The following is a 20,472-nucleotide window of genomic DNA, read 5'->3' on the forward strand; positions in this document are numbered from 1 at the left end:
GCGCTTTGAGACCAAAATTGCGACCCCCAGGTACGCGGTTCTGAAATTATGAAACATTCATAGTGCATGTAGACCCAAAATGACTCAAAAACGTGAATTAGTACAAATCCAATGCAAATAGTGTTCTAAGCCCAAATTCGTAAATGCATCATTTTTTTATTTTTTTTTACTGCTTAAAATGAATTGATTTCATCTTGTTCATGGTCAAAATAAAGTTTCCAACAATTTCCATTGAAAAAACAATAAAAAACAAAAAGTTGACAAACAAAAGAATACATAAGAAATGTAGAAAAAATATAATTCATAAGAAAATAAATGTGATGTTGAAATTTGAGTACATTCGATCAGGTTCCTTTAAAGAGTCTGTGAACAAAAATTAGCATTTAAGGAGCATTATTTAGTTAATTAGAGCAAATTTTCTATTGTACGCATAAATCAGCATAATCAATTAGCAATGAGATTTTTTTGCAGAAATTGATTATATAGTTTTGTAGATTATGCCATGGGTAACACGCATGCCAATTTTCGTTCCAAACACGCGATCGACGGCTAGGATCATAAGGGGGGAACTGATTCAGCCCCCCCCCCCCCGTCCGTCTTCTTAGGGGTCGAAATATCCCAGTCTATTTAGGGCTAAGCCTACCTTCGATCAGTAAAATAACTGCCTGACTCAGATATTTCAGTCTTTTCTTACATATTCCAAGTCAAATGTTGCCTAAGTAAACAGATCTGTGGTTTTGAGAATTGATCTAGACAGAGTCACCTTATAATCAATTATAATTAGATAACATAGGCCAATCTATTCTCCTTGCTAACGATAAGACGTCCATGGAAAGAGGAGAGTAGATCAAGAAAATTCAGTTGTTTCCTCATAAAGAATTCCATGGACAGTGTAATATGTTGAAGTACACTTCTTAAGATGGAGACTGTTGAGATTGCAGCCTGAGTAGATTGATAGTCCGAGAGGACTTTATCTCCAGCCAATTGCAACAGTTGTTTGTCTAAAGAAGCCTACAAAAACTTATACGTACATGTACAGGTACTGGATAAAGATAATTGTCTAATATCCATGGTATTCATAAAGAATTTGTAGGCATCTGAAAGCGAGACTGGTTCGGGATTTGGCAGAGTGTTTAACCAAGCAAAATCCATAGGCACTGTCATGATTCTCATCTTTCAAACAGTGCATTGGGGGTTTGAATCTTGAATCCCAGTAATAAATTGTGCTGCACTCAACCCAAATGTGGTGAATGGGTGCTTGACAGGGTCAATTCTTTGAATGCATTGGCGATGAAAAAAAAGTGGCAGTTCGAGCTAAAGCTGCGGTAATAACGTGTACTTTGTATCCTCTGGAAAAACCGCTCTAAATGGTAAATCCAGCTATTTTTTGTATTATGGTCCTTGTGTTTAAGGACCAGGACAGTTTGGAAGATCAAATCAACCCATGGGCATACCTGTCTTGATCCTAGCAGTAGCTGCATTGAATCTTTAGCCTTCTCGACATCCAGGCTCTTGCTCTCTGCACCATCCGCTGCCTCCCCTAGACCTTCCTCATCGTCGGCCGCCTCGCTGAGCTGCGATGCAGTCAGCCGACTCTGAGCATCCTCGTCATCGTCGGGACCGTCCTTGCCATCTTGGCTGCTTGGCGGAGGATGCTGCGGAGATGACAGACAGCCTGATTTGAGGAGGGTGATGTAGCCACAGGAGTGGGTGAGGTCCAGCTCCTCCTCAAGCTTCTTGACTGTTCTGTGAGTGTGCATGGAACTCCTTGTTAAGTAACCTGCAAACAGGCAAAGGGGAAGAGAAGTAAAAGGGCAGTCAATAACACGAAATGCACTGCTACATGTCCAGTTTCCCTCCTAACGCAGTCATCCTACCAAAAAGAACAAGAAAGTGTTGATATCTGTACATAAATGAATATTTTACACGGCATCATTATAGTAGAAAATGAGTAAACACTCAGAACTTGGCACAAAATATATGTACGAGGCATTCTGTCATTGATGAAGCTATTCTCAATGGTATATCATAAAATGTGTTCCTGTGTCCTTATTTTTGTTGGCATATTTACACAATTTACTTACAAACTCAATTTTCAGCTACCAGAAATTTCCTTAATATTGCAATGTGTACCTTCCTTAAAGCAAAGTTTAAGTTTTGTTTTGTAATACATCCCCTAGAAGTGCATGCCAATACTTCAATTCATTATCAGATTATATGTATATGTATGCCCCAAGGCAGTTACGATCTGTAGGACAAAATAAAATGTTATTTTTTGATAAATTTTGTGATTTTTGATTTGACAAGTACCTTCAAAACCATTGGAACACCCTTGGTTACCTCCTTCAATTAATTACAACTGTTACTATGGGACATGTACCTTTTGACCATAATTTCTAGTAATCTACTTACTGACGAGTATAATTTGCATAACTATTCAATTTAATTTTAAGACTTCACTTATTGTTCACTGGATCAATAATACTAATAATAGGCATTTATATTGCGCCATCTATCTAGAAATAATCTATTCTGAGGCGCATTGTTATTATTATTATTACCCCAGCTTTAGCTCAAGTAGCCTTCCAGCACTCAGTGCATTTGAAGGAAATACTTCTGCTGGGTAGCCATTCACCTCACCTGGGTTGTGTGCCGCAAAATGTGGGTAAATTTCTTACTAGAGTAAAACATGCCATGGCTGGTATTCCAACCCACATCCATCTGATTGACAGACGAGTTGTAATCACTAGACCACGATGCCTCCTCAACTTTGTTAATATTAAAAGGCCAGTGTATCCCTATTGCGGTTTCATGAACCACCAGGGGTCACACAAAATATACACATACCTATTCTTGAGCTTTCATCCAAAGGAAATGGTACGCATACTGTCTCCCCATCACTGAGCCAACCATGCGCCTGCAAATTACAATTTCAATAAATAAACAACAGTAATAAAAAATAATAAACCAGTTTTTAAGGTGCTTAGAACATGTTCAATTACATATTAATGTTACCCAGGTCATCAGGTTCCATTTTCTGCCTGCATACATTTTCCACTCCCTGGTGAATATTCTAGCAAGACATGATGTGAGGCATCTCAAAACAAAACCTAGATCTTCATGAAACTATCCAGTTACCACAAAGTGTTAAGTGTGGGGGGGGATGTTGGGGCAAAATGAACGATGATGATTGTCCCAAGACGTGCGTGCTATGCAGGGATTTGAACACATCTACTGTTTTAAAGGCAGAAGTCAAATCACTACCCCATCATACTCCTGCATTCACTGAGTAAATTCATAAATCAGCATACATGTAACTTGCGATTTATGTTTGTAAGTGGGTCTTTCCATAAAGTTGGGGCACAAATTGTGACATTTCAGCATAACTCAGTACTAATAATAATATACATTTATTGTTTGTAGGCTTTAAATTTGTATTAAGACCATACATGTTATTGGGACTCTGAGAAGTAGACCTACTGCTTGAAGACCAATTGAAAGTACACAAAAAATATTAACATGTAGAAATGTTAAAATGCTCCTGAAAGAGGGCTTTATAAACTCACCTGAATTAGCACAGCTGAGTGAGCGAGGGCATCGTTTATTGTAAAGAGGGCATTTGATGTACTGACCAATCCTGGATCGTGGCCCCATGTTGTGACCAATAACCGATCAAACTCCTGAAAGTAAATGCAAAGGTTACTTGGAAGGAAAAACGAGACAAGAAAGCATATTATATGGGGAAAAGTTTGAACAGAATCGGATTCACTATGAGGGCTATCTATTGTAAAGATAAAATAAATGAAAGATTGTTTGAAATGACAACAGAATGTTAAATACAAAGATGCATACAGGTTAAAGTTTGAATAAAATCGGATAAACTACACTAAAAAAAAGGCTCAGCTGCCATCTGTCTAGAGAGAAAACCAGGGCCCCGTCTTTAACTCTTAACATGCCATACACACTACTAACCCAACGCCACAGTGCTAATCCGATGCTAATCCCCTGTGGCAGCCACAAAACTCCCCTGTGCCACATTGATTTTGGGATCGCGAGTCGTATTCACTCCTTTCAATAGTCATGATTACAATTGCTTGATTAGTTTAACCACAAAATATTGTGTAGTAAAGTTGTATGAAATTTCATACCCCTTATAATGGTGTCCTCATTATATGGATTGGTTATTATCTTTACCGCTAAAATATGAGTTGTATCAAGTAGTTCTATTTTGTGGATTGTTTTGTATGGATCAAAAAACCTAGGTCTCTTCCCTCTTGGAGGCAGAGCCATATCTTGTAAAAAATGTACAAATACTCGAAAAAGTCTAATTAATGTAAACCGCGTGAGTAAGTTGATCTGTCAGAAAGCAGAGTTCGCACTGCACACAATAGTGCTAATTACAGCGTGCATGCGATGCGCAATACAATGCAAAACAGCGTAACAATGATTGTAATTCCGAATGTGCGCAGTCATGCAAGAAGCAGGCGAGGGTAGGAAACAATGCAAGCACAAAGCAATCAATAGTAGGCGTGCGAGCACGAGTGTGGCATGTTACAGTAGGATACGTAGCGTGCACGAAGCACTCAATGAGTTAATACAAAGAGTTACGATTGATCCAATCAATCGTACCTCCATGGAAATCCATCAGTGTCATAATTTTTTCTACAGGACATTTGCAAAATGTCATTTGTAAACAAAGGAGATCACACCAAATGGTCAAGAAATCAATGAATTCATGGATATACATTCATATCTAAAATTTTTTAAAATAAACATGCATTTTATATGTTGACTTTGCTGGCTTTCCATAGTTGCGATTGACTGGATCAATCACAACTCTTTGTATTAAAGAAGGGGCCCTGTTTTAATGGCCATGAAAACTGCCTCCCAATTGAAAGGAGTTTTTGTCTATTAAGATCGCCTGTCTACAGTAGCCTCTTTATCGGTTTCCCTTGGGTGGTCGAACAGAAAAGTTTGACTGTACTGTGAAGAGGGCATGTAAGTGATTTGGTAGTGAAGCATGAATACTTGTATGCAAGCAACCAGGGGATCGACGGCTTAAAGCCCTCTCCGAGGGATCTCTGCTTTGCAGCTCACGGGTGTAGTCTTTGTGAATCAGACCCGATTGTGCTGTACCCGGAACAGCAGATGGCCTTGAGAGAATGCTAATGGCTATATTTCATACACATGGTCATAATTATCGCTTTAAGCTTCAAGAAACTTTCCTAGAATGTTCATACGACTTACCTGAAACATTGTAGGGAGGTATCTTAACCTGCTTCCTTTGACAAGAAGGAGAGATGGTGGACCACACTCAACAAGGTGGTATAGATACAGCTTGAACCACAAGGAATTCACCTGATGTAAACACACACAAAAGATATTGATGAATTAGTCTCATTTCTAAGTTACAAAGAGTCCAAAATTCATGTGCAAGACTTATCTACCGTGTCCCAAAGTTCAGTTCCACTACACCTCTTCTGAGAGAACTCCACTGGTTGCCTGTACGTCAAAGAATTTCATTCAAAATTCTGTTAATTGTATACAAATCATTAATTGGTCAAGCCCCACATTACATTACAGAATTACTCAAACTTAAAACCCAATCACACAGTCGAAGCCTGCGAAGTTCCACAGATAAATTATTGTTTCAGATCCCATTTCACAAAACAAAAGTCACACTTGGTGATCGTGCATTTGCACTTGCTGCCCCCAAACTATGGAATAGCCTGCCAATTGATATAAGAAGCTCTCCATCCTTGGCTCTCTTCAAATCAAAATTAAAAACATATCTCTTTGGTTAAGAAAATATGCTGTGTAGACATAAGTAAAAAGAGCTCTGAACAAGCGCAGCTGAATATATCCATATAAAAGCTGCGCTATATAAATTTATGCTTATTATTTTATTATTATGAATTATAGCATAATCCAATACTAAACGCAATAACAATGAAGTTCTGATTTTGGAGAAAAGATGTTTTCTACATGTATCTGTATCACATGTGCATGCTCAAACATACCCACACAAAAACAAAACACACATATTTAATGTGACGATCTGGGACTTACTTATCATTAATCACCATAGTGGGGACATTTCAGTGTGGTATCCTACATCAAAAAGTTTAAATTTTATCTGCTAAATAAACCAGGGTGGGTGTTTCATGATGCTGTTCGTTGTGAACGACTTTACGCATGACTGGCACATGTTCCTAGTTGCTCAGTATACACACAGAGGTCAATAGAGCACAACAAAGAGTCACCGGTCGCTCGTAAAGTTATGCGTAACTTACAAACAGCTTTATGAAATGACCCCCGTGCTCATTTTCTAAACATATTTAAGCAGCGACACTTCCTACCCACTACACACACAACTTTTGATTGGCCGAAAGAGATGTTTTTTTTTTACAAATGAGCTTCCTTTATGATATGGTTTGAAATGAGATGGTCATGGCATTGTAATATATGGACCGGGGACGTCCCCTGTTGATGGGTGAAATGTAAGAAAATGTAGAGAAGTAGGTCATTACAAACTCACACACCAGCGCACTTCATCTTTGGATGCATTTAGTTATCAGATTCTTCTCTTTCTCTTACTTTTTCCATTTCTCTCCCCCCCCCTCATCTCTCTCTCTTAATATCTATCATCCTCACCCTCCAAACTCTCTATTTAAAGCTGTAAATTGAGCAGTCCCTTGGTGCCCCACCCCAATGGTAAATAAATATACCTAGTGCAGTTCTTTTGACTCAATTATAATCAACACAATCCTTCACTGACTCTACCATACCACAACATTTCCCTTAAATTCCACATTCAAAAATAAAACTCAGATAAAATAAAATTCAGAAATAAAAAAAATGTCAGAAACTATATTATATAGAGGATCATAAATACTGCACAGAAAAAAAATATATATGACTGACCTCTGGTATAGCAGGTCCTATATGTTGTGGCGTACAGCTGCTAATAGGTCTGATTTCATTGCTAAGAGGGGCCATTGATACCAAAATCCTGTAAAATATAACATTATAATGATGGTTAAAAGCATTCTATACAAATTGGTTGATTACGCGCGCAGCTTATAAGCAGTTAGGGTTGGTGAATATAACACTGCTGTTCACAATACGCTACTTTATGCATTGAGGTGACATCAAAACCAATAATGCGGTCCTTGCAGCTATGATCATGCAGTGGTGTATTGACCTATTTCTGATTGAAGTAAATAATCTTCATGTATGTAATACTCAAATACATTTTGTATGTATTACTTGTATTTCTTTTATTCATAAATTGATGTTTGGTACTACAAAATCTAGAAGCGGCAATGAGTAGAGAAATGTTACATCTTGCTAGAGCCAATCAGAGCTATATATGTTTTTTTTTTATTTCAACTTACATGTACAATGTACGTTCATTTTTGCATTTTGCCCCAAAGTAAGCAAGTCATAAAATGTAATACTCATCTTCTGATCAAATTTGACATATTTTTGGATAGGAAATGTATCTTAGATTGAATTGAGTGACAAATGAATTACAAGGATCCGTTTTCATGAAGAGTTGCAGCGTTCATCAGGATTTTATGAAACTCCTTTACCTGTTAGCAATGAACTGGATCTAGAATTGCGCAGTTCCCCACGAGCATGAGAATTTCATCAGAATCTGTAAGCACTTAGATTAAAGAACCTTAATATCAACCAAGTTTGGTCCAGTGGGCAGCACAATTTCTAACTATACTGTAATGATAATACTAAAAAAAAATCCTGTCTCTGGTATGGCTGCTATTACTTACTCATAGTTTTTCTGTAGTACCCGAGCACACGTAGCTGGTTCTAGACCCAGTAAACTCTCGCACCTTAGCAGATCTATACCCATACCTTTACTCACACCATCAGAATCAGGGGATATGTCCTTATTGTATCTGAAATACAAACGAACAGAAATAATGACGGCAGTGTTCTAGCTAGACCCATTTTAGAGATCGCAATTCATGGCATTACAAAGTTTTTATCAGGCCAAGTTAGTTGTCTTTAAGTGAAGGAAGATCAACCTGATAACAATCTGACATTAGCAAATCTTTGAAAATAATCTAATATTAATTTAATTAATATAAGAATGTTTAGTGTAAATGATGCAAATAAAGCAAGACTAAAGATGGAAATGAATGCAAGTGCAATTCCTCTTTGCAAAGAGTTACATGTACATGTAGTTTCATTTGAAAATAGTGTTGGACGGAAGTAGAGTTTTTCTTGATGAGTGGTGGTCAGATATCTTCTGTGCCGGGTGGGCCCGACCATTGTGGTCCACTGGCAATAGCTATAACACTGGATGACAGTGATAAGAATGAACAGTGGCACTTGACTCCAGTATAACTACTTGCCAGTAATGGGGGTGTTACAAAAAGATGTAAGTGTAGATTAAAGTTGCACTTTTGATACCCAGATGTGTGTGGTACCTGTCAAGCATTAGTTAGATCATGCTTATAGGATCTGCGATACTGTGTATTAATTGGATCAACTGCGCGTTCAATATCATGTGCACGTCGGCACTAAGCATGACTTTTGGTCACACTAAATACCCCCTTGATCGGCCATCAAGATGACAAAGCACAAAAAAAGAGCAATGGGAAAACATAAAAAACTGCAGATGCCTGAGGCAGAGACAGTGCCTTTGACAGTATGCAGTATATGTAACATGAGCTACCACTTGAGGACTAGACTACGCAGCTCGAATCAATTCAGTGTCATTAATAACTCTATCTTACACAGGTAAATAGTGTGCATTACATAAACCAATCAAATTTTTGGTTGCCAATCGATTCCGCATTTGCTTCCGTTTTACTTTTTAAGACAGAAGTAAAATCAGAATGAAATAGGATGAATACATTGTTGACAAGAATAAACCCAAGGGCCCGTATTCTGAAGTCGGGTTTAACTTAAACTCCGGTTTAAAGTTGTGGTTTAAGTATGGATAGCCAATTGTTACATATATCACTAACAGTAGAGATATCATATTTCAGCTCATTTGGCTCTCAAATCATTCATAATTGTCTAGGAAGTATAAAAAGATGAATGTCTTCACCATGGATGAATCAGGAAAGAGCACAGTAAACATAAGAAACATACAACTTAATACAAATTTTGACACTTTTGGCTTCCCATAATTTTAGCACAGAGTTGGTTTAAGTTAAACCTGACTTCAGAATACGGGCCAAGAAGTGTATACACTGTTATAGGTGTACACGCATCTCCAAATCCCTTGACAGTTGATAATTGATTGAGAAAGGGTAAGAATATATGTACATACCTTAGGAATGTGATTGTGTTTTTGAGTATGACAGCATGTTCAAAGTATCGCTGCGCTTCTCCTTCCACTACACTGTCTTTAGGAACCTGAAAAATAATAATTTACACAAAAAATCAATACAATCCTTATAGTGAATTCAGTGCCCCGTCTTACAAAGCGTTGCAATTGATCTGATCAACCACAACTATAGAAAGCCAGCAAAGTCAACATCTAAACTGCATGTTCAAAATATTTTTTTGATATGATGTATATTCATACATATTACATTCACTGTTTCCTTGAAAATTCAGTGTGCTTCTCTTTGTTGACAAAGGACATTGTGCAAATTTCTTGTAGAAAAAAATATGACATTGATGGATTTCTAAATAGTTCAGGTCGATCAGATCAATCGTAACTCTTTGTAAGATGGGGCCCTCGTGTTTCATAAAGCTGATCATAAATTATGACCGGCTTTAAGAATGACTGGTGACCCTTCATTATTGTAAATGATGTACACCACAATTTCATTTGTTTTCATTTAGCTCCAAATTAAAGAAAGGGGTCATACATGTAGCACTTACAAAGAGCTTCATGACACACACACACGTCTGGTATTACAATATTGTTCAAATAATGGGGTATTAAAAAACAAACATTCCTCATGAGTTTGTTTGTCCACTTGATAATGTTTTTGTTCCCTCATATTATAGGTCAAAACATTGTATTGGTTACGACTCTCGTCTTTCAATCAGAGGGACGTAGGTTAGAATCCCAGCCATGGCGTGTTTTCCTTCAGCAAGAAATTTACCCACATTGTGCTGCACTCAACCCAGGGGAGGTGAATGGGTACCCGGCAGGATTAATTCCTTGAATGCGCTGAGCGCTGAAAGGGGTATTTAAAATCCACACAATCCTCATGAGTTTGTTTGTCCACTTGATAATGTTTTTTTTTCCTCATATGATAGGTCAAAACATGGTATTGGTTACGACTCTCGTCTTTCAATCAGAGGGACGTGGATTTCGTATCCCAGCCATGGCGTGTTTTCCTTCAGCAAGAAATTTACCCACATTGTGCTGCAGTCAACCCAGGGGAGGTGAATGGGTACCCGGCAGGATTACATGTAATTCCTTGAATGCACTGAGCGCTGAAAGGCAGCTCGAGCTAAATCCTGGGTAATAATAGTAATAACAATGCACCTCCGATTAGATTATTTCTACGTAGATGGCGCTATACATTATAAATGCCTATTATTATTATTAATCAGGAAAAGACGACATCATCACACCATCCATGATATAAAGGCCAAATTTATACTCAAATTTAACTGTATAAATGGTAATCTCAAAGGCACATTCACAAGAATAACTTTTATAACACTGCCAATGAGAGACGGCATGCAGAGTTTGGCAGTTTGGTTTTGCCTTGAATTAAATCCAAGGGTATGAGAACGTTTAGCTTACCCGATCTAACTCGGCAAGAAAGCTGTCCAGAGACTCGTCGGAAAGTTTACCGACCTCAAACATGGTGACTGCATGGCTCTTCAGACCCTGTGAAAAAGAAAGTGACAAGATAAAGGTGTAGGATAGTTTTAGCATGGGGATGTGCATATCCTGGGGAGGTGAAGCTATAGTGGTTTGAGGGCGTTCACATCTTGGGGAGTTTGGAACATCAGCTATTGAAAGCAGAAGAAGGGGTACAAATTTTGTTTTGCTTGCCAGTGTTGTAACTCCTCTGCCTCAGCGGAAGGGTGCATGTGCAACCAGTGCACCCCCCAGCCTACGCCCTTGCAAGAAGATAAGCTCAGTGAATTACTGATAAATCTAATGATGTAAGATACAACAAAGTTTGATGTCTCATGGACAAGTTTGAGAATGACGGCATTTGGCAGTCAGATTCTTAAGAAACCTAATTTGGGATTATTATTATTGTTTTTTTTTCAAATGACGAAATAATTTTTAATATCATCATCTCGAAATCGCATCTGTTATTGTGAAAAATGAAAAGAAGGCAATCTCATTCCACATCCTTTCACTCTCCTGGGGCCCATTTGATAAAGAGTTACAACTGTTGTACCTTTGCCATTATGGCAAATACCATGGCAACGGGGTTCAGCAGCCAATCAAAATCAAGCTTACGATGGTAGTTGCCATAAAGGTGAAGTTACAACAGTTGTAAACTCTTTATGAAATGGGACCCTGATCATCAAACTCTTTTGAGGTACAAGGGGATTGACTTTGACTAAAGATTGACAAAAAAAACCGAAACAATATCTATTATCGTGAATAATCCTAGTTAACAAAATATCAGGGAAAAGAAATTTATCTTACTGGAGATAAATTTCCCATCATGAGGAAGGCTGTCAGGGTGGAATCAAACAGGAAAGCTATCCTCTTTGAATGACCTCCAGTCGCCGTGATCGCTGATGTCGAAACCTCGGACTCGTCGATGCTGGCGATGTCAGAGGTGTCGATGGAGCCCTCGTTGGATGGGGAGGTCTTCTCAGAGTTAGTGGTGTGAGCAGCTCCCCAGTCGATGAGAAGCAGATCATCTTGAACTGTAGATCTGCTCCCAATGTGAATAAACAGAAGTATGTTTTATACCTCATATTATTAATCATTATAATTTTACAGGAAAGAAAGTTGCAGAAGCAGAAGAAGGAGAAAGAGAAAAGGGGGCAGGAGCGCAAGAAAGCTTAGAGGAGAAGTTCAAAGGACAAGAAACAATGAGGAAGAAAAAGATAACATAAACGAAGAACATATATTATAAAGCTTCTTTGAATACCAATTGTTTTCAGTGTCCTAGTGGTTTATAATTTGGTGACTTATAATAACAAGTGGAACGCCTCTGGCAGTCTCGCCTGCATTACGCGATTTAATATAGCAGCAGTGCTAACTTTGAAAACTAATAATCATTCACAAAAACACCATTCATATAATGACATACATGTAATACCACGTTCATTGACCATAGATGACATTTGAACGGTGACTTAAGACTTGTCAACTACACCCATGTCCACATTAAATTCACTCTATCCATAAACTTTCAAAGTTATAATGGCAATTCAACAATTACCCCAACATGGCCTAAGTTTATTGACCTTAACTGACCTTTGACCTTGATTTTGTGACCTGAAACTCACATGGGATGTTCAGTGATACTTGATTACTCTTTTATCCCAAGTTTTATGAAATAGATCCATAAACTTCAGAGTTAGGATGGTAATTCAACAAATACCCCCAACACGGCCAAAGTTCATTGACCTTAAATGACCTTTGACCATGGTCATGTGACCTGAAACTCGTACAGGATGTTCAGTGATACTTGATTACTCTTATGTCCAAGTTTCATTAATCAGATCTATAAATGTTCAAAGTTATGATAGTAATTCAACAAATACCCAAAACTTGACCAAAGTTCATTGACCCTAAATGACCTTTGACCTTAGTCATGTGACCTGAAACTCGAGCAGGATGTTCACTAATACTTGATTAACCTTATGCCCAAGTTTCATGAACTAGGTCCATATACTTTCTAAGTTATGATGTCATTTCAAAAACTTAACCTTCGGTTAAGATTTTGAAAATAATTCTCCCAACATGGTCTAAGTTCATTGACCCTAAATGACTTTTGACCTTAGTCATGTGACCTGAAACTCAGGCAGGATGTTCAGTAATATTTGATTAACCTTATGTCCAAGTTTCATGAACTAGGCCCATATACTTTCTAAGTTATGATGTCATTTCAAAAACTTAACCTTAGGTTAAGATTTGATGTTGACGCCGCCGCCGTCGGAAAAGCGGCGCCTATAATAGTCTCGCTCTGCTATGCAGGCGAGACAAAAATTATAACAGTACTTATACCTGTTACACCAGTTAATATTTTCTGATAAACTAGCAATAGTGTGAAGCTCTGTTTTTCTCTTCCAGAGCAATAATTGGAGGTATAATGAGGACCTGAATATATTTTCTGCTTCTTTGGTTAACATGTTTATCCCTACAAATTGTTGCCATCATATTGCAAAGAATAAACATATACATACTTTTTGGTGCCATTTGCCTGAAGAATGTCTTGCCACGACGGATGTAAAGCTTCCATATCTAGGTCCTGTCCTTTCCTCTTAGCAAATCCTAGTCTGCAGTACATTGAGATGGCATTCTTCACTAGACCAAGGTCAATCTGGAGCACATTGGAAAGCTGGAAGATTGCATGTACAATCATTTCAAACAATTAAGATTGCGATTGTATCATATGATTCATATTGCCATCACATAAAATAAATTAGATTGCAATCATATCAAATACATGTAAATTAGATTGCATTTATATCAAATGATTCACATTGCAAACATATATTTAGATGGCATTCATATCAACTAATTTTAATTGCAAATAGATGTATATTGAATAATTGCAATCACAGCAGATAATTCAAATTGCAGTCATAAAAAATGATTTAGATTGCAATCATATCCAATTGTTTCATATTACATAGACATGCACAATCATGTCAAAAACAATTTAGACTGCAAACGTATCAAATAATTTAGAATGGAATCGTATCAAATAATTTATGTTGCAGTCATATCATTCCTACAATATGCATAGTGTAACAATGGCAAAAAGGAACTCCTGTTGTATTATGTTTCCTGAATTGTGTCAAAAAAGGGTCGCAAAAAATATCCACTACAAGAGAATGAATTATATGAAAGTTAGCCTGACTTCACCCTAGATTCACCAAGGAGACACCAGGGGAGCATTTCATGAAACAGATTGCCATTGATTTCCACTAACAACTGTTATAAGCTATTGAAATCCTTGCATCTCATTGGCTCAAAATTCAGTGAATGAATTTTTTGTGTCATGAAACGCTGGATAGTCCCCAATTGGATTAATGTATTATGTAGCTTTGCTCACCTCTGCGACTGTTGTGTGTTCATCGATGGAGACAAAGATTTTATAGAGGAGCTTCTCAAAGTAATCACCTTGGAGACGATTCATGACAAAGCCTTCCAATGGTGGTACTGCACAAAGCAGAAAAATAACACAATACATGAAAGTAGCCGATGTTACTGAATAGTTACATTGTAAAATGGTGGAGTTGGACTATACAGTTCACTAATAAATCCTAACTATGAAGCATGTAAGACTTCGAAAGTCCTACCCAAAGACTGTTTGCCTGCAAGACCACTTTGTGGTCATGGAGTCGTCTTCTGCATCTGGAGCGATGTGGCCCAGTGGATCAGTCCCCGGACTTTGAAACAGAGGGTCGTGGGTTCGGGTCCCAGCCATGGCGTAATTTCCTTCAGCAAGAAACTGATCCACAATGTGCTGCACTCAACCCAGGTGAGGTAGATGGGTACCGGTAGGAAGTAATTCCTTAAAAAGTTGTGTGCACTATGAACGCCTAGCTTAGCCGGGTAATATAGGAGCGCCTTGAGCACCTAACAAGGTGGATATGTGGGCAATATAAATACCCTATATTATTATATTATCTCAAACACAATGCTATATACAGTATGCACATGGATGGCTCATACATTAACCCTATATCATTGCCCCCCCTCCCTCTCCTATGTTTTTCCAAAAGTTCCATGTAGTAATTTCTTCTATGAATAAATCATATAAATGTCTCTAGAATTTTTAACCCATTGCCTCGTGGGACCCAGTGGTGCGTGTACATAGCCTTTGGAAATTACAAAATTCAATAGTCAATGTGTTAAAGGGGAATGAAACCTTTGGAACAAGTAGGCTTGTGTCGAAACAGAAAAATCAAAGAATAAGAACAAAGAAAGTTTGAGAAAAATCTGGCAAATAATTAGAAAGTTATGAGCATTTGATTATTGCGATCACTAATGCTATGGAGATCCTCCCATTGGCAATGCGATAAAGATGTGTGATGTCACATGTGAACAACTTTCCCTTTGATAGACTATAAAATACCCCCAAAATGTCTCTTTTTGCTTTTTCTTATGGTGATACAAACTCTTTATCCATGATGTATTCTTTAACATTCTGTATTACATGCCCTCCTATAGAAAAAACACATGATCTACTGATAAATGTGATATAAGAGGCAATTTAGGTGAAATATATACTAAAGTAATGGGGAGAGTTGTTCACAAGTGACATCACACATCTTTGTCGCATTGCCAATGGGAGGGTCTCCATAGCATTAGTTATCGCAATATTCAAATGATCATAACTTTCTCATTATATGTCCGATTTTTCTCAAACTTTCGTTGATCTGTTTCTTTGATTTGTCTGTTTTCACACAAACTATCTTGTTTCAAAGGTTTCATTCTCCTTTAATGTAGGGCAATTCCATAAAATGTACGTCCGAACCCCATTTTTCTCAAGTTTTACTTCACTTCATAAACTGACCAAGTCATGGTCCTTTGAGAACATTACAGACTGTCAAAAGAACAAGAAATCAGAGACAGAAAATTTCATGAAGGTCCCACATATAAGGGGTCGGACGTACATATTTTATATGGAATTGCTTTTTTGTAATGAAATAAGGTTTCCACTTTACCTGAGATATAGTCATCATCTTCAATTGGCACATCAACATAAACAAGGCCTTTCAGATATAATTCTGTAGAATAAAGAGAATAATTCATATGTCAAAAATTATCATCAAACCTTGAACAGGCAAACTTAGCTTGACAGATGTAAAGGCACATTTATACACACTGAAAAATCAAGCATGTAGCAGTAACTGCTCCTGTGTAAATGCAAAGAGACACATAGGATACGGTAGTGGTTCTGAGTCTTAGGTTTCCATCAGAGGGTCATGGATTTGAATCCCAAGTTATTTTTCTGAATTATATGGTATCCCAAATCAATAAATTTCCTTCTTTGAAGGATTTATGCACATTGTGCTGCATTCCACCAATGGGTATCTGGCAGAAATACTCATTCTTCAACTGCTTTATGCACCAGGGTGGAAACTTGGCTAAAGTCAGGGTTATAATGCCAATGAGTACTTTATAAGTCGCATTATAATTACTATTAATAATGTAAAAAGTACATCTTTTATAGGACTAGGGAATGTGATATATTCATTGATGCCCCCCCAAAAAAGTGCTACAACTCTCATGCAACTTTGAGACCTGGGGGTTGTTTCACAAAGATTCAAGTATGACGTAGAAACGCACTTTGATGCCTAGTTGCGTGTGGTATAAAAGGCATGACCGTATCGGTCAGATCATGCCAATTATGCGTATTAATCGATGAGATTGCTCGTTGCGTATCATATAGGCGTCGGCATTTAAGTGCGACTCTAAGTCATGCCTATATCTTTGTGAAACACCCCCCAGGGCGTGTTTCATGAAACATTCTGTCAGTGATCTTCACTGACAAATTTGCCCTAAACCAGTCAGATCCAAGGATATCAGTAGGTAATGACAGCTTTCAGTGAAAAAAAAACCATGTAACTGACTATGTATTCAATTAATGCTCCCAAGAAGTCATATCCAATCTTAGTTTCTCTGTTCACAATCAAAACCTGGCAAACATCATCACTGGCAGATCCAGGGGGGGGGGCAAAGCCAGCCCTTGCCCCCCTTTTGAGAGGCACAATTGAAATGTGTAAAGTGTGCCCCCCCCCTTTGAAAGTGAAAAAGTGAAGACTTTCTTTATTGTTATTTTTTTTTTGTGGGGGGGGGGGGGGGCTTGTCAAATTTTTCCTCAGGAAAATGTGTCCCCCCCCCCCTTTTGGAAAATCCTGGATCTGCCCCTGAACATCATCATAATATGAAACACTTACTATGCACAACGTAATAATCCATTGCACCGGCTGGTTGTGACCCTGTATCAATGATTCTATCTATGGCATTCTTCTCAGCTATTGACACAGTCTAGAAACAAAATATTTGAAGGAAAGAAACACTCCAGGATAGCACCAAACAGGTTTATAATTCACTTGTACATACACAGTTAAGCATACATAGATGAATCAATTTATAAAATGATCCATGTTCTTTTTTATGTCTAATATTTTTGATTCCTTCAGACTGCAAAAGTTGAGGTCATGAATATACTACATTTGAAATTCATGCATGAATATGCTTTACTTTTATACCAACAATGGTAAAAAAATCTAACCCCAATATATTTAAATTAAAATGTACTTAATTTTTATCAGGGTACTGCAAACAAATGTCACATACATGTAGATGTATAATGCTCTCCCACTCGAGTTTGACTTTTTCTTATATTTTTTATAGCTCTTTACAACACAGTATTTCCCGGGATGTACATGTATTATCTTTCTCTTCACATGTTATCTTTACTGTAAAACAAGATATATCAGCACTAAACTTGCAATGTGTCGGACTGTCTGGTGTTGAGACTGATGTCTCTAGGTGTTGATTTATTCCTAAATAGACTGGGCTATTTCGATGCCTAAGAAGACTGGGGGGGGGGGCTGATTCAGCCCCCCCTTATGATCTCGGCCGTCGATCGAGACGAAAATTGGCACGCACGTTACCCATGGCATTATCTACAAAACTATAATATCAAATTCTGAAAAAATCTCATTGCTCATTGATTATGTTAATTTATGCGTAAAATCATAAGTTTGCTCTAATTAACAAAATAATGCCCTTAAAATGCTAATTTTTGTTTCACATACTCTTTATAGGCATCTGATTAAATTTTTTTTTTAAATGTCAACATCATATTTATTTTTTTATGTATTTCATTGTTTTCTAAATTTCTTATGTATTTCTTTGTTTAAATTCGACTTTTTGTTTTTTATTGTTTTTTCAATGGAAATTGTCGGAGACTTTATTTTGACCATAAACAAGATAAAATTAATTGATTTTAAGCAGAAAAAGGAAAAATATGATACATTTTATGAATTTTGGCTAAAAACACTATTTGCATTGGATTTGTACACAAATTCACGTTTTTGAGCAATTTTGGGTCTGCATGCACTTACGAAATGTTGTGTAATTTCGGAACCACATACCCTGGGGTCACAATTTTGGTCTCAAAAGTTGCGCGAGACTTGAAAGTAAAAAGTCAGCGAGTGACGCGGTCAAAGAATTTCGCGCGGCGGATTAATCGCAAAAAATGTCGAGGGGGGGGCTGATTCAGCCCCCCAGTCTTCTTAGGGTTAAATGTACTGTGCATACATGTACATGTACAGAAACTAACATTAATATTGTTATCATTTTTTTATATACACTGTATTTGGTGCAGGAGCTATATGCATACTGTGCATGAAGCCTTTTGCACAGCTTCACACTCTCAACACCAACACAATTTGAAATCACCCATTCCTTCTACGTTATTCCAAATATTTGTAGAGTTGAAAATACAGTAGGTTGATACCCTGATATCATCCTCGGTAATGTATCCAGCTTGCACCATCCACCATGCCTCCACGCTCACATCCTCTATAGGCTTGCCTGGAAGCAGGTCACGGATCGGTTTCCTCCGGAAGAATTTCTGCAACAAGTACAAATCAAGAAGATTATTTGATGATGTGCCAATATGTGATGGAAACAGTCAGTTTTAACTTTGCATGGGATATAGTGTATGTTGAGGCCAATATTGTTCTGCTTATTTTATTCACGTTTTATCTTCATTTCTTTTTTTTTCATTTTTCATTTTTTTCTTTATTTATTTAGTTATTTATTTATTTTGTATTCATTTATTTATCTTTTTATCTATCTATCCATTTATTTATTTATTTATTTATTTATTTATTTATTTCTTTCTTTATTTCTTTATTTCTTTATTTATTTATTTATTTATATATATATTTATTTATTTATTTATTTATTTATTTATTTATTTTTATTATTTATTTATTCATTTATTAATTAATTTATTTATTTATTTTTCTATTTATTTATATACATGGGCTTATTAATTTTTAATAAATTCCTTTATTTATTATAATCTTGATATTCTAATTATTTTTTTTACTTACCGGTATTTATTCATTTATCTATTTATTTTATGTTACTTAGTTTCATTTTTTTTTGGGGGGGGAGGTATCATCTTCCCAGCTCCACCTCTTCTGAACAATACCCTCGCTGCTCTACAACCAAATCTGAACAATACAGTTTCGAAAAGGCCTTACTCTTACATGTAAAGTGTACATTACATAAATTATCCTTTCTGTGACAAACTTTCAAGCAAAAATAACATGCAAAATTGTACTTGTACAATACACAATGTTTACATATAAAGCAGCCATTGTAATTATATTATCAGGGGCCCGTTGCAGAAAGAGTTGCATTTAAACGCAAGCCAAAAAATCAATCTTAAGTCCCAAATGCGGGCTGTTGATTGGTTAAAAATCAAGTTGCGCATGATTTTTAGAGTTGCGATTGATTGCAACTCTTTCTGCAGATTATACAAATAATACAGTTATAATACACACAAATGTACTTGCATGGACTATATGTATGTACATGTACAGTGGTGCTCAAAGTCAGTGAACCACATCAGAAAATGAACAAAAGTGCTCAAGTTCTGCCATGTTTAGATATTTAATTGTATTAATATTACATTCAATAAAGCAACGCTCAGCATGAAGGAGTGCAGTTAAGATATAAATTAAAGTTCCTGCATGAAGTGGATACTTTTTTTCTGACTGTTATTTCCAAATTTTTAACTTCTGCTGTGTTCATTGCTTGTAAATGCAGTGTAATGGGTAACATTTTATGGGCCACACATACCTGTACATGTACATGGCTCTATTAAAGCACAAAGAATGTTCATGTATGGGTTTTTAGTAATGGGAGGGGGTAGGGCTCCAAATCAAGCAAAATATTGCTGCACATACAGTATATAAGCTTTGAATATACATGTACAATTACAAGAAAAAGCAGTATAAATGATACATGTAGATAACAAAATGTAGCTGTAGCACTGATTCTTTAAAAGGTATTTGTCACATAATGTAAATGTATAAGTACATATAAAGTTAACATAGATTTTTTTAATGAATTATTAAAGTTGTTACATGTAGGTGCAGGAGATTAGTGAACATTCAGAGATATAGTCTTTAAGGTTAGCTCACCAACTTTCAAGTGCAATGAACCATTCAAAGGTTTTTGTTAAGGATCACATTTAATACACACAAGACATGCAGGATTTCTTCAACTTAAAAATTATGACTTTAGGAGCATTAGAGAACATGGACTTACACAATGCATGTTTATAA

At 36.8% G+C, this 20,472-nt stretch overlaps 1 protein-coding gene across 2 annotated transcripts in view; it reads right to left on the bottom strand.

Moving 5' to 3' along the window:
* The window catches only part of LOC129280631 (protein FAM91A1-like), a 36,084-nt gene that overhangs the window by 7,313 nt on the left and 8,299 nt on the right, over positions 1–20,472 (bottom strand). For both annotated transcript variants that reach the window (XM_064111742.1, XM_064111741.1), the window contains 14 exons: positions 18,627–18,743; positions 17,056–17,146; positions 15,820–15,882; positions 14,202–14,308; positions 13,327–13,481; positions 11,612–11,846; positions 10,745–10,831; positions 9,305–9,390; positions 7,791–7,919; positions 6,925–7,012; positions 5,248–5,358; positions 3,567–3,680; positions 2,848–2,917; positions 1,455–1,780 (listed from right to left, as the gene is read on the bottom strand). In XM_064111742.1, the coding sequence (XP_063967812.1) occupies positions 1,455–1,780; positions 2,848–2,917; positions 3,567–3,680; positions 5,248–5,358; positions 6,925–7,012; positions 7,791–7,919; positions 9,305–9,390; positions 10,745–10,831; positions 11,612–11,846; positions 13,327–13,481; positions 14,202–14,308; positions 15,820–15,882; positions 17,056–17,146; positions 18,627–18,743 (1,779 nt within the window). The remainder of the gene's footprint in view (positions 1–1,454; positions 1,781–2,847; positions 2,918–3,566; positions 3,681–5,247; positions 5,359–6,924; positions 7,013–7,790; positions 7,920–9,304; positions 9,391–10,744; positions 10,832–11,611; positions 11,847–13,326; positions 13,482–14,201; positions 14,309–15,819; positions 15,883–17,055; positions 17,147–18,626; positions 18,744–20,472) is intronic.

Source organism: Lytechinus pictus, chromosome 17 (assembly GCF_037042905.1).
Source record: "Lytechinus pictus isolate F3 Inbred chromosome 17, Lp3.0, whole genome shotgun sequence".
Classification (NCBI taxonomy): Eukaryota; Metazoa; Echinodermata; class Echinoidea; order Temnopleuroida; family Toxopneustidae; genus Lytechinus; species Lytechinus pictus.